This window comes from Perissodus microlepis, chromosome 10 (genome assembly GCF_051167445.1).
Source record: "Perissodus microlepis isolate ML-2025 ecotype Zambia chromosome 10, ASM5116744v1, whole genome shotgun sequence".
Taxonomy (NCBI): Eukaryota; Metazoa; Chordata; class Actinopteri; order Cichliformes; family Cichlidae; genus Perissodus; species Perissodus microlepis.
This window is the reverse complement of record NC_140470.1, coordinates 16,331,109-16,345,954: the sequence shown is the minus strand read 5'-3', so window position 1 is coordinate 16,345,954 and position 14,846 is coordinate 16,331,109. Positions and strand designations below refer to the sequence as shown.

Below are 14,846 nucleotides of genomic sequence, written 5' to 3'. Positions count from 1 at the left end.
GGTGGTTTTGAGAGTCTTTAACAAAGAATAGGAAAAACTCAGCAGGACAAAGTTTAGATTTGATTTCATCACATTTCTGGAGAAAAGCTTGTTTCTCACCAATTTAAGTCCTTCAGACCTGTCAGACTTTGTCCATGTATTACAATATAAAGCTCTTAACTGTACATGCAAGTACAGAAGGCCCAAATCTAAATAATGACTGCGGAATAAAAGAGGCACAGACATTTGAGTGCGTCCCATCCATCACAATGTAATGAACAGTCTCTGGGGCTGATAAGGCACATCTCTGTCAACCTTCCTGTCAATGAAGACAAACGAGAGGGAGGAGGACTCTTAGAGGCGCAGAGCATTATTTATCTATCGCCTTCTGTTTCTCCCTCCCTGCGCCTGCCTTTCTCTCCTGCTATGTGAAGTCCTGGCTGCAAAAATTCAGAGTGAATGCTGCCATCTGCTGGTGTGCAGGGGAACTGGGCTTGTGAATAAAAAACGGAAAACTTTTGAAAACCTCTGCAGTTCTTACACGGGACGTTCAGTTATTTGTTTATTTTTTCTTAAATAGACTTTGCAGACTCAAGCTTTATCTGGCGCATATTATAAATATGCTGGGATTTATAGTTATCAGCGTCCGATTTTGGACCCCACTTTATGCATTTTCAGGAAAGTATTTTACATTTGAAAGCTTCATTAAAAATGGTTTCTCCGGTAAAAACTCTCTATGTCTAAATCGCTTTTTGACTTTTAAATGGTCCCTATGCTTCTGGGTCACAGCACAGAATTTTCTAGATACACAGTTTCCCCTTTAATTCTCTGAGAACGATAGGATGATGAAACCCCAACTTTTAATTTGTATCTAATACAATAAAAAAAAAGCATATATCACTCTAAAGCACAATGTAATATTAACTTAACCCTTATCCACTACCAGTATACAAAACGCCTAAACAGTGTATCACCTAACCCTTTTAGGTTTTAGCTGGAGGCTACTGCAACCCCATAAATCAAAATATAAACACACAAGGATGCCCTGTTTTGTCGTCCACATGAGCTATCATAACACGAGATGCTCGTTCTGAACAACTGCCTCACTGCACAGCTATTGCAAAGCCCAACACCATCCGAGCGGTGTGACCGTGTCACTCATAGCAGTGCCGCAGCTATGGGCATTTTTGCGGGCTAAAGTCATGTCATCTGAGACTTTTAATTGGGCCCGGGCCGCCACAGGGGGACAGCGGACGGCATTCCTCCTCTGCCTGCGCCCTGTGTTGCTCTTCGCTGCGTGGCTCTGTGGATAACATGCACATGCCTGCGCAAACATGAGCTGCTGGAGTCCCTCTGACTGTCACTAATGTATTGACGCCTTGGCTACGTGCTGGAAAACGTAAACTTTGTTAATTACAAAATAATAGAGTTATAGTCTCAAGATAGCGGAGGTAAGCTCTCGAAGAGACAGTGGTGCCATCTTTGCTGGGATTTGCAAATTGACGGCTGAGACGCCTTTCTTCTGAAGAGACCTCAACATTGACCTCACGGGAAGCGGACCGAATCGGTGTTGAGGACTCACACTGCTACCTGATTTAAAACTTTAACACTCACTTTTCTGCGTCGAATTCTTGCTGCTTCAGGTAATAATGACTTGTTGGCACAGACGGTGCATTTCAACTATTGGGTGCGTGCAGAAGATGTGCATATTTATGGAATATCCTATAGTCTCCATCACAGTTTTGATTATATAACGTATAATACGGTTGCATTTAGATGCATCACCTGTGTTGATCTGTCGCCAAAATCTGACCTTCTGTTTCCCTACAGAAGGACACATTATGGTTTGAAAGAATGTTTCTTTGCAGTAGAAGGTCACTGAGGTGTGTTGGCTGAGACAGTGAGTGTACCAGGGTTAAAGCAGGCAAACGCACTGTTATAAAAAGCCTGTACATTCACTGGAAAGCGGAATGCAAAATCCAGACCTCAGAGCCAGTCTGTCAAAGCTCCCAAATTATTTAATCCCACAGCTACTCCAAATGCATGATGAAACCGACGGCTGTGTGCCTGTATGTGCGTGTGTGTGCGCTCTCATAGGGCTCCTTTGTAGTGGTTTTAATATCCAAGGGTTTGCTGTACACCTGCTGAGTTCAGTGTTTAGTTTCTCTGGTGAGGTAAAATCACATTAATATGCTGGGATAAAAAAGAGTTTGTGCATTCCATGGCAGATAGAAAATTTCTAGTTCTACATTCTTGGTCTAACTACCGATTAATCTGCTGATCTGCTGAATAAGCTGAGATGTGGAAATAGTTAAAAAAAATTATGCCTTTGAATTTCTTAGACAGAAGGAGACATTTAAAATCAAGAAAATGCAAATTTCACATCATAAAACATTGAAAAGATGGAAACTGCTACATTCATGAAGCTGGAAACAGTACTTTCAGTTAGAATCTCTGAATTTATTAACAGTCTATTCGGATTTCTTTATTTCTTATTAGCTGATTAACTAACTGTGTCATTGTAGCATCATCACTTGTCTCTCATGGGGTCATTTGGCTTGTGTTAACAGCTTTGTTGTGTGCCTGTGACCTTACAAAGGGATAAATGATCACCTCAACCAGAAGAGTGTCTCCCGATAAATCTGAAGTTAGAATTGCCTTCAGCCTTGATGACAACTCAGGTAAACACACACAAATACATACTGTAGGTGCACACTCACTGAATTTTTTTAATCATTTCAATAATTTAACACTTACTTTATTTTTTATAACAAATTATTTTAATTTGTGAGAAAGCAGAAATAACAACGACAACAACTTTAAGATGCTGTAGGCTGTAGTCTAGGTGTTTCCTCGGGTTTGCCACAGATGGTGTGCATGTGGGCCTGTGCAGGTGCTATTGCATCAGGGGTGGTTAAATGTGAGTTATACAGCTGTCAAATCAAACCTTACCTTTACCACCCTTACTCTAAAAAATGCTGACTTCATGTATAGACAAAAGTGTGAATCTGTTATAGATTGAGGAGTTACATTATCCTCCAGTACGGTCAGTGCTGTATGTTTCTCCCAAGAGCTTAAAACACACTAAAAAGCAGCATAAGAACAAATATATATCACATTGTCCAAAGCTATGTATCCACAAGGTAAAATAACACAGTTTTATGACGAGTTTATATTTTCTGGTGCACATCAGTACTTCCAGTGTGTGTGCATTTTCATTGTTTTGAGGGGGTTGCGTGCCTTCCAGTTTTTATGAGCTTGTAACGTGTAACCTCGAGCACAAGTCTGTGAGCACCTCTGTCTCTACTCTCTAAAATGATCAATGCAGATGACACAGAAAATGGCAGGAATTGTGGCTCAGCAGTGCATAGTGGGTATTGATTCTGGAGAGTATGCCAGTGTTATGGTTATCTATCAGCAATTTGTTGTCATTGTACAGACCTCAGTCCAACACTACATTACAAGGGCACTAACTGTGGATGTGCCCTCCAAGTGCATTACTGAGTACTATGAGGAGTACTATAAGCTAAGGAAATTTACATCACTCTAGTCATAGCAAATCCACACATATGTTCAAATGCTTCGGGTATAGCACTGGCAGGTTTAGGATTTATTTGATTCGCAGGTGGAGATTAGCAGTAGTTTGGTGCAACGGTTAGCACTGTTTCATTTCACCAAGAAGGTCCTGGTTTAGAGACTAGCAGCCTGCTGTGTGAAGTAGGCAAGTAGGTTCTCTCCAGCTTCCCTCCATAGTCCTAAGACATGCTTGCTAGGTTTAATGGTGTGAATGTGACTACCTGTGTTAGCCTTGTGATGACCCAGGATTTAAAGCACCTCTAGCCCAGTGACTGGTGAAATAGGCTCCACCTCCCCCATGACCCTGACTTGGAAAGCAAATTTTCATACAAAAGGCCAAATGAAAAATTGTCAAAATGTAAGCCTATCTGTCAGCCTAGCTATGATAGCGATGCAGTCAAATGTTTCCCAGCTTTGCTATTTCATTTTCTGGAAGGAATCCTCGCACAGCCGAAAAACTGCAAAGTAATGGTAACATGTTAAATTCTACAAGTACTTGGATTGCTGCACCTGTGTAATCACAAAAATTTGAATTAATAAATGTAATCACTCTACATTTATCTCACGGTAACTGTAAACGGATGTAAATGTTTACTTTGTATTTTTTTTATGTAACTCTGTTAAATGTAACAAGCACAACACCAGCTATCGAATGACACACCCACAAATCTGTGTTGCAGTATCCGAAAATGAAGTTAACACATTATTTTGATGATAGTTACGCATATAATTACCTGAGCATTCAACACCAAATAAATCCTGAGGTTCAACTTTCACTGCATTTCCAGTATGTGGGGAACATGTGAATGATACCACCCGCACACCCTGTGACTTTAACTGTCTTCATTCTTCTACACTGTAACTGAGACAGGTGCTCTCTCTATTTCTGTATGACCATAGCATATTAAAGAAAGAAAAAAATCACACGCATTTGTGTATGTGCAGCTGTGTGCTTGCATGCATCTGCATGCGCAAACATATACAAGTCAGCTGATAGTCCGTATAATATTCCATCATTTATTAGTACAAACATAAACAGTTGTCTTTGTCCCTAAGTAACACACACATACAAACACCTACTCTACCTATGGTTCTAGGTGCTGTCTGTCAGGATATTTTACTGCAGTGGGGCCAGGCACCGGGACAGCAGCTGCAACTGTGCAATGCCAGAGTCGGGTTTCCTCTCTAATACTAACAGTGTCCCGCTGCCTGATTCACTGTTCAGCTTTTAGAACACTGGTCTAAATTTATAAGCAGTTAACAGTTCCAGTCCAGCTCCACCCTCTGATCCCCCCCCAATCCCTTGTCTTTCTCTTAGGAAACAAGATGAGGCCACAGACGAAAGCAGATACTCAAATCTGTCTTTCAACAGAGACTGATCGTCTCATGATCATCTGCTTGTAATTCAGTGTCTCTTCCTGAATTATCATTTTTTCATTATACTATATCAATATCCATTATCATTCATATCCTCCTGATAACTGAGGAAAAATGAATCTTCCCATTGAATGTTTTTTGTGATTTCCTTTCTCTATGGAGCTAAAAGAGGCCACCCAAACGCATGAGATATCAATGGAAAGACCAGGATGTCCTCTATTTAGTCCATCAGGACTTATTAGGATAGCTCAAATAAGTCAAAAGATATAGACCAAAAACAAATGTTTATTACAGAGGACATAAATGAATAGGCTGGTTCTCAGGAGGATATTATGAGGATAATATATATGGATGGATGGATGAATGGTCACAGAGGTCTTTGCTGTACGTAGGTGTAGCTCTGGAGCTGCTCAGACTCTAAACCTCCAAAGTCCAACTTTGGATCTTCCCTTGGCAATCATGTTGTTGTGTCTTTGAACTCATGTTTCTCAGCAAGGGGGCTAAGAGCTGTGCTCTGTTTGGGGATCATCCTCTAGGCCTTTCATGGCTTCATGCCTGGCATAGTTATAGCCCCACACTGTGTCAATTCTAAGCATGAGAACTGTATTTATTCCACATCATAATTGCCCCCATGGTTTTTGGCAGGCCCTCTAATTCTCCTGCTTTTAGAAGGTTGCATCATCCTGGGATTCTCCACATGTGTTCCACAACTCCAGGGGGGCATTACTATCAGGGCAGAAGCTGGGGCAGACAACCTGTCTGTTTCTGTCTGGCTTCCTATTTATCTAAACCACTCGCTGTCTATACATCTGGTCTGTTTGTTCTGCTTACTTTGTTTGCCCTGCTTACTTTGTTTGTCTGCCTGCCACATAGATGTCCCTCTGTATTCTTATCCTGCCTGTCTTTCAACCTGACATCTCATTACTCCTGTTCAGTAAGAGGACGTGGCTCATTTATAAGTGCAGCACTATGTTGCTATGTTGTGGTGTCATACAAGAGACCCATATAGTGTTTCCATTTTGGCCATTTTATGAGCCGGAGGAGAGCCTGTAGAACAAGTGGCGCATCCAAGGAAAACACTGTTATCTGTCTTTTTATGGGAAAAGTTATAAAAAGTTATAACTAAAAAAGCAATAACAATAATAATATTGACACATTTCTTACTTTACTGGCACTAAATTTAGCCATTAATGTTACCATGCAGAGTTTAAGATTACAAGTTTTCATTCACACTTTCTTTTTTTTTAAGAGAGGCCTTGTGCTTCAGACTGTCCTTCACCAACAGCAGGTGAAATGATAAACCGTGCATTGTTTGTCTTCAAGGTTTGATCATCTAGAAAGTTCATACAGTTCTTGATTTTGCAGTTGTTGGAAAATTATTAGTTTTGTGCAAATTCCAAGCTTCTGTAGATGAATTATGATAGGACCTGATATATATGAGCATCAGAAGGAAGGAAATGAGCACTGGGTGACAGTGATCAGTATCAGGAAGAGACTTCTGAGAGAACTGGGCTGGTCCTGCTGTGAACAGCTGGAGATGAGGGGGAAGAAAAGATAGAAAACAGGAACGGTGAGGAATCATGAACAACTGCAGAACAAAATGCAAACTATGGGAGACAGCAGACAAGAAAAGTGTAATCGTAAAAGCAGAGAGGGTGTCTGTCTCCTGAACCCACACTGGGAGCTGGTTCCACAGGAGAGGCCTGATAGCTTGGTAGCTGAAGGCTCTGACTCCCATTCTACTTTTAGAAACTCTAGGAACATAAAATAAGCCTTCATTCTGAGAGCAAAGTAACACAGTACAGTGAGACACTGAAGATATGACGATACGTCATCATTCAGGGATTTCAACAGGATTTTACAGGCTCAACCGAAGGCTTTTCATTGAGGTTTTAGAACAGCCAGATAACAGGGAATCACAGTAGTTAAGCCTAAAAGTAGGGTATACGTATTAGTTTTTCAGCATCACTCTGAGACAAAAATATTTCTATTTTTATCATATTTTCCATGGATAAAGGCAGGTCTAGAGATTTGTTTAAAGTCAAATGACATATCTTGGTCAAAATTACACCAAAGTTGAGCTCATTCATACTTTTACTTTTACTTCAGTGTATTTCAGGTGAAAATGTTGTAGGTTTCGGGCAATTAAAATTATCTGACATCTGCAGTTACCGCAGTTACTTATTTTTAGGATTTTCAGCTAAACGTATAACTTCTCTGAAGAAGCATTTTACATATTGGAATACTAAGCAGTGTAAATTCGTATCACCATCTCAGATTTACATGTGGTATACAGTATGTTAATGCATCATTAATACAGCAATTAGCACTAAATAAAATACACAAAACCTCTGTGCTATTCTGAACAGTTTTTTATCATTTAAATTCTTTTGTTTTTTCAGTTTTCTTTACAGTGTTTTCTGTTTACATCTAGTAGACTCTAGTAGATCTATACTTCTACTAGGTAGCAAAGGTAGTATAATGTTATAAGTTTTATATCATTTGAAAATCTACAATTTCATTGTGACAAGCTTTCTTTTGCTATAAATGTATTGTAACATTATTTTGTAATGTTACAACGTTATGTTGCGCAACATTGTAACATTTTTGCTCTAATTAATTCTAAATGAAAGATGTGTCAACAGATGTAAAAGATGTGGAGGACCTCTCCCAGACTTTCCCAGATCTTGAACAGCGGCTACAGGTATCTGTTCACCATGCTGCATCCTACAGCAGTACTGATGCATTTGTTTGCAATACAGCATACAAGAGGATGAATACAGCAGAAAATTCACAAAGCTACGAATGTATAGCACTGCATGTGCATTTCATTATATTGCTTTAATCTCACTGTTGTCATTGTTATTTGCTCCATATTGTACAAAGTTACATCTATAAATACTACACAATTTCTCCGACAACATTTTTACTGAGGTAAAAGAAGCAGATCAGAAAATATGTAAAAATAGAATAGAAAATAAACAACAGTTGAAAAGAAAAAAACATACATTGGACATTGCTGGCTACAAATAAATTGGATACTGCTGGGATTTTCCTTCAAACCTCCATTGTAGTCAGGGAAGCAGTTGAATCTTTAAATATGAACCAACCTGGGTTGTAGTAATTAACCTCTGTAAATTGAAAAAACAAAACAAAAACCCAATTCACTCTTTGCCCTCCCCATACGGTTAGTGTTGTCATTGAATTATCCTTCATCGAGTATCATTGACAGGGGCACATAAATTGTATGTGGAGTACCAAAACAACAAGAGTATCAAATGATAATGGTACCAGACTATTAAATATAGCTTTCAGACAGTGTACTATTACACACTACAAACAAAGAAGAGGCTTTGGAAAGTTTGGAAAGTGTTTTCTTGTTTACACAATATACACATATTAAAAAGATCACTTGTGGGACCTTCTGCCTTATTTAAGACAGGATTTTAGTGGTTATAAAAAATAAATTTACTCAAGCTGAAAGAATTAAATTAATCTAATTGGCTTCTAACTAAATGTTCTTCTCAGATATGATGATTTTAAAGCAGATTTACTCTTTTGGACTGTTGTTGAGACAGCCAACAACAAAACTGACGGCTCAAATTCCAAGAAACTGTAAAGGACACGGCATACCATACTCTGATATGATTCAGAACTAACACTTCATCTCTCTCATGTTGCATGCTTTACATCTTTTATTTCTCTCTGACCTTTTGCAGCCAGTGCCTCCTTGTGTGTCTCTGAGAGAGAGCGTTCAGGTGCACAAGGAACACTGCAGGATGGCAAGAGAGTTCCACCAGGTCAAAAATGAGATTGCTGTGCTCGAGGATCGCAAGTAAGGCACTAGTACAGTCGCTTCCATGTTAATCGCAGCAACCGTTTTAAGCCATGTTAAAATACAAAGTCGAAGCTCCTTGTGACAGGGAGCTTCGACTTTGCGCAGCGTATCTCACTCCAAATTAGAGTGCCAGGACGTGTACTACTGAGGTCGAATTATTGCTTAAATCTCTCCGAACTCTCCAAAGATTTAGGAGTTCAATTCCCACTATAGCATTACATTCACTAAAAATAGAACTGCAAGGTATTTTGGATCAACATGTCCACCAGATGGCACAGTTAATAGCCTGTATACAGTATTTTGCATTTTTTTTTTAAATTTAATCCTTTCTAATTTTGTTAGAAACAACATCAAGCACATGCGAAAATTACAGTGTGCTAGGTTTCTTTGATTAGTTCAGAATCATCTACTGGGAGGATATTACATAAAGTGCAGCTCTGGTCAGGTTTAATTGAACAAGAACTATTGTAAGCTTTAATACACAAACTCATTGTATGTTGGCATAAAAGTGGGGATGTGTTACACGCACGCAGTTGACAATGCACCCTGTGTCCCCCAGCAGCTGCGGGTAGTTTTAGCAGTGGGATTTTCATGGGCCTTACTCTTACCCCACCACCACACCTACATACACACACAGACATGCACTGACACAACCGAAACCACTTCACAGTTCCTAAATACAGAACAGCATGCGGACTCCGACTTAGCCTTGAATCTAGACGAGGTGGGTAAGGCTGGTAGAAACTCCTGTTTCTTCACGCTAGCAGTCGGAGACATTCACGGTCACATTTATACTACACGACAAACCAGTAGTAATCTGCTTTGTAATGCTATACTATAAAATTTGATATGGTGACTTAACTTTAAAAATGTGCACACTGTTGTCCTCAAAAATAAATAAATACCTGCAGAAAATGAGGTGCAAGTTATACTAATTTATTTTGAGTTTGCAGTAAATAAGTTACATGAAAGTAGTGATACACCAAAATAAATGAGCCTGTATACTTCTTTAAGTTAAATGCACTTTATACAACCAGCCCTAATTTTAGAAACAAACTCAGAAAATCAGTCCACATGATCTAGTTTGGTTTAGATAACCAAAAGAACTTAAACACTATATTTACATATTGTGTTTTAAGAGACAGAGATCTCATGTTAGGTTACATTCATGTGTTAGATACAACATGCACATACAGGAAGAACCGGTTTTTAACATATGAGCCACAATCCTGAACATGAGCACTAGCCAGGACTCCTTCAGCTCCACAGTCATGGACGCCTGCTCCACTTAAACCTTCACAATCTTCTAAACCACACAAACATATCCATAAAAAACAAAATCTAAACCTGAAACAACAACAGTACTTATTCAAACACTACTTATCAAGCTTAATTTTAACATTAACACCCCTATGAGTTCTGTCATTGAAGAAGTTTTAGAATCAGTATATGTCGGCTTTAAAAACTATTGCAAATTAAGCTAAAAGCTTTCATTGACATTAAGTCAGTACTTTGTGTTTATGGCATAAGATTTTCCTGATTTTGAAACTTCTCATTAGAAATGTTTTTTTCACCAAAAGGAGGATATGCTTACTCTCTATTCTGAGCATTAAGAGAAATACATCATACAATACTTCCTTGATGGGGAAGTGCACACAGAAAGAGGAGAGCTTGAGACATACAGTGAAGTTTTGCAAGGATGACTACAGGAACAACGCTTTAACACAGTGGGGAGGGATTTTCCAGGACGTACTGCTCCTTTTAGTCATTCTCAGACAAGTACACACTAGTTTGATGGAATTCATATTTCATTTACCTTCCAGTTTCTAGATCATCTCTACGTTCAGTGTTTTTGTTGCCAGTGGATTTAGCCTTATTCCAGTAAGATACACAAAAAGGTTCAAAGTTGGTCAAAGGGAAATACAAGAGTTTAGAAAAGTTCTTTGACTAATATTGGGGCGTTGGTTTTTTGTTGGGGTTTTTTTTTTTGCGTGTGATGAAATCGTGACATGGCAGATTATGCAAGATAGAGGAGCTGACAAAACTGGTTTTATAGCCGATATCTCAGACAGTGTGTGAGATATGCCCCCCCCCCCCCCCCCCCCCCCCAATTTTTATAAACTTTGGTACACAAGAATAACAAACAGATGCTTTAATAATAAGAAGTTTATTTGTATGTATAGCACTTACACATGATTTAAAAGTACTTCACAGTTTAGATTAAACTACCCAGTAAGAAAGCGTTCATGTCCCAACATACAAACTCGGTTGACACATACAGTATTGCTTTAGTTCATACACACTACCATACAGACAGGTCAATTGAGATATTAAGCCTTTGTGAAACATCATATTGTAATACTGCAGGAACCATAAGCACTTTGCTCTTTTTATTCAAGCAACAAAGCATCCTAAAAGTTTTGCTTACTAATTCAGATCAATTTTCAGTCTGATTTAGTCTAAGGAACTGAAAAAAAAGAGTGTGGCTGTACATGCTTTCATCATACTTTGCATACTTTCGTACTTGCATCATATTTTCAACCAGTTTCTTTGTTTGTGGCTCACATATTTTGTTCAGGAAATAAATTGTGCAGACCTGTTTTAGAGTGTGATCCAAGACCTCAGTGTATACCAGAGCTTCCCTAATACCAGCATTTCAACAATTTAAAGTCCACTACTACTCTCAGTTAAGTATGCTTCTCACTTAATGCTTTTATCCCATTAAAACTCCTCACTCTACCTGTTGTGGATAATACATATCATTTTTCTTTTTTTTTTTTTTTGTTGCTGTTCTGTAACCTAATAGTAGCTGTAATACAACACTCACATACATTCATAGATGTCAGGGCGTTACACGTAGTACCACATTGTACACATAGCATGTCCATGCAGTACTGCTGACAATGTCTTTCAAAGTCCAAAGGCTGTTCGTTTTTTTTTTCGCCAAAGGAAGTCAGATCACACCGTCTAAACCTGCTCTACAGTGTTTCAGTTCGGGTAGCTTTATTGAGGATAGTATTTATATTTGGTTTAGGAGGTTATTGTGAGCCCACAAGGACTGGAATAAGCGTTCCAGTGGGCAGAGAAAGATTTTATTTCTGTATACATCATTACTCCTGAAGAAAACATTAGAAAGGGATGAGGTTTTATTGAAAAGAGTAGCTCTCAGAGGTGCCATCAGTATTTTTTATGTTATTTAATAGAATACAAAGGATGGAACAGAGTTTATTTACATCTTCCAAAAAACGGATGCATTCTCCAAATTTAAAAGAAATCTATTAAAAATACATAGGAGCGGGTTTGTGGTAGCCACCATGTTCCTCTACCATATTTGAATACAGTGCCTGGAAAGGACATCTCTCTTCCCGCTCGTGCTGTTTTACATATGTGGCTAGAGACCGGTCACATACGTAGTAGGCAGAGGAGAAGTCAAAGGCATTTGCGTGCCATGCAGGGACATTTGATCCATGCTTGCACCTTCAGACTCAAGATATGAATCATTATACCTATGTTTTATTGTCAGAGGAGTCCCCGTTGTCTCTGTCATAAAGGACAGAGACAACACCACTGGCCTCTTAATAAAATATTACCCTCTTTCTACCTCTTCCTTCCAGCCTAATCTCCCAAATTGAAGTCAGGGCTCTAACACATAAAAACATGCATAAAAATACTTATTTATTCCCAATATTGTCGCAATTACTTATTGTCAGTAGATTAGACAGCTGACAACAGGCTAAACAACAACAACAACAACAGCTGATTATAAGCTAACATTATACCAGCTAATGCTAGGATCTTAAAAAAAAAAATCACACTTTCCCACCGATAAACAAATTGATTAAACTCTCACATTGTATGAGAATTTATTCACTAAATCCCAGAGTGCAACAAAGTTACGTCCACTTCAAAGACAGTTTCACCAGTCCTGGCTAATAGCAACTAACATTGGCTAACAGAGGCTAACATTAGCAAAAACAGCAGTGTTACTGACAGAAAAATTCAAATATCCACAATAACTCATCTCAGTATGAATGGTCAACAATGAGCTCCGACTCATTGACCTCTATTGGACTCCTTTCACAAAGTTTTACAGCCTTTTCCAGTGTAAATAAATGTGGATGCATTGACAGCTGAAGTAAACAGTGGACTGACAATCTACACAGATAGTTTTTCTCTGTCTACCGAGAACTACCGATATGAGGTACAGGCTAAATTTAATGTTTTGCATCTTTCTTGGCTGATTAAAACATGTTTGTCCTAAACCAGCCACATAGCTAGGATTATGACTGCAATCTGAATCCTACTGACATTTAGCAGTGAAAAAATTTACACACTGTAAGTTTAAGTTAATAAACTGTGATCTTTGAAACATTTATTTTGATTTCAATCCATTTCAGTGCCATCATGACCATGAAGTCTTTTTGTTCAGGGAGCCAATAATAATGTACTTATGCACAGATAGATCTTTGATCTGTGGCACATAAGCCTTGGAGCGCACAACATACTTTGTTATCTGCATTTATACCAGTCATCAACAAACTATATTTTCCTACATGTGGAAAATGTTGTGAATAATACACAGTATTTATTTCCACATAAAAATGTTAGTTATTTTTTCAGGTCTGTGAGTGATTTCCCCTCTTGGTCCTTCCTGTGAGTTTGCATTGTTTCTGTGTTTATTTTGGCTTCCCCCCCAAGTAACCAAAAAGCTGAGTACTCGAAAATGCTCATCTGCATGAATTTGAGAAATCTGACTTTTCCATGAACTGGGAACCTTTCCTGGGTATTTCCCTGCCTCAAACCGAGTTTATTCTTGGATGTCAATAACTGGCTGTTAACATTTTCCCATTCATCCATTTAGGCGCAAGTTGCTGGCAGAAATGGTGGAGGATGAGAAGGTTGCCATGGAGATCGCCCATTTGGAGGAGGAGTTTCGGCGTCTGACAGAGGAGAACCGCACCTTGGTCACAGTCCATAAAGAGCGTGCTAAGCAGCTGGAAAGGCTCTGCGTTAACAATCGAACGAGGCAAGACTCCTCGTGACCTCGGCCAGAACCTAAGACCACCAGACTCTAAGCTGACACTAGGGCCAGGAACCAGGAACAAATACTCAGCTAGTGCTCGTTTTACGCAGTCACAGTCTGTGAATCAGCTAATTACACAGAAAGCTGTGGTTTCTATTCATGTCTGAGTCATTTGTTTGAACCACATACGTGCAGTTATCAAGTTGTTTTAGTGATTCCACCAAGCTATTACACACTGCCAGTTAACTGGGTACTGCTTTGTCTCTATATGATTATGCATAACCCTCCTGGTTGCCAGTGGAAAATCTAAAAATACAATATTTCCATACATAGTCAGTTGCTGTGACTCTGATATCTGTCTTAGGTCCGGTGGAGACTCAAATGTTTTATCTGAGATCTGCTGAGGGAGCCAAAGGTGGTACGATGTGGTCCAAGTATTCTATTTAAGGAGTGTTTAACCTCCTCTCCCTCTCTCCTACACCCAGCTCATGGATGAATGTTTCACACACTGTCAGGCATCTGGAAAATATAAGTATTTGTGAAGAACAGAAATATATTGGGTGACTAAGTATTTCACAGTATATGCTGCAACACAACACTGTAAGAGTTGTACATTTTCTTTTTTTTCTTTTTTTTTTGAGGTAGTGTATGTAGTAGAAACAGGGAAATGTACAGCATGACGAACTGCTGGTTATTGTCCTCATACAAATAAAATGTGTTTTATTTTGACACTCGCATCAGTTCCCTATTTTCATTTCTCCAAGCCAGTGTTATGTGTGTGTTTTTATGTCCATAGTGATTACAAAGAAAAGGGAACTAGATTGTTTTTTTTTTTTATGTCAAGATTAGATCATTCTGGAGTTATGAAACTGTCACCTGATTGGCTGGTTTGACTCTTGACAGGCTTCCCTGTTTCTCCAAATCATGTGATATTAGAAACAGCACTTTGTAGTTTTACACTGCTGTAGCTCCTCCATTCACTGAGGCTGTCCCTTTTCTTTATAGAAAACCCATTGTCTACAGTAACATTCACACCATTTGTCTGACGTTATG

The 14,846-nt window shown here is 38.9% G+C and overlaps 1 protein-coding gene across 1 annotated transcript; it reads left to right on the top strand.

Moving 5' to 3' along the window:
- The first annotated feature begins 1,124 nt into the window (after positions 1-1,124).
- map3k7cl (map3k7 C-terminal like) lies at positions 1,125-14,522 on the top strand. The gene is made up of 5 exons (XM_084942457.1): positions 1,125-1,622; positions 2,550-2,660; positions 7,578-7,636; positions 8,652-8,767; positions 13,632-14,522. Exons 2-5 carry the CDS (start codon positions 2,585-2,587, stop codon positions 13,810-13,812), a joined length of 432 nt encoding a protein of 143 aa, XP_084798583.1. The 5' UTR covers positions 1,125-1,622; positions 2,550-2,584; the 3' UTR covers positions 13,813-14,522.
- Positions 14,523-14,846: the final 324 nt, after the last annotated feature.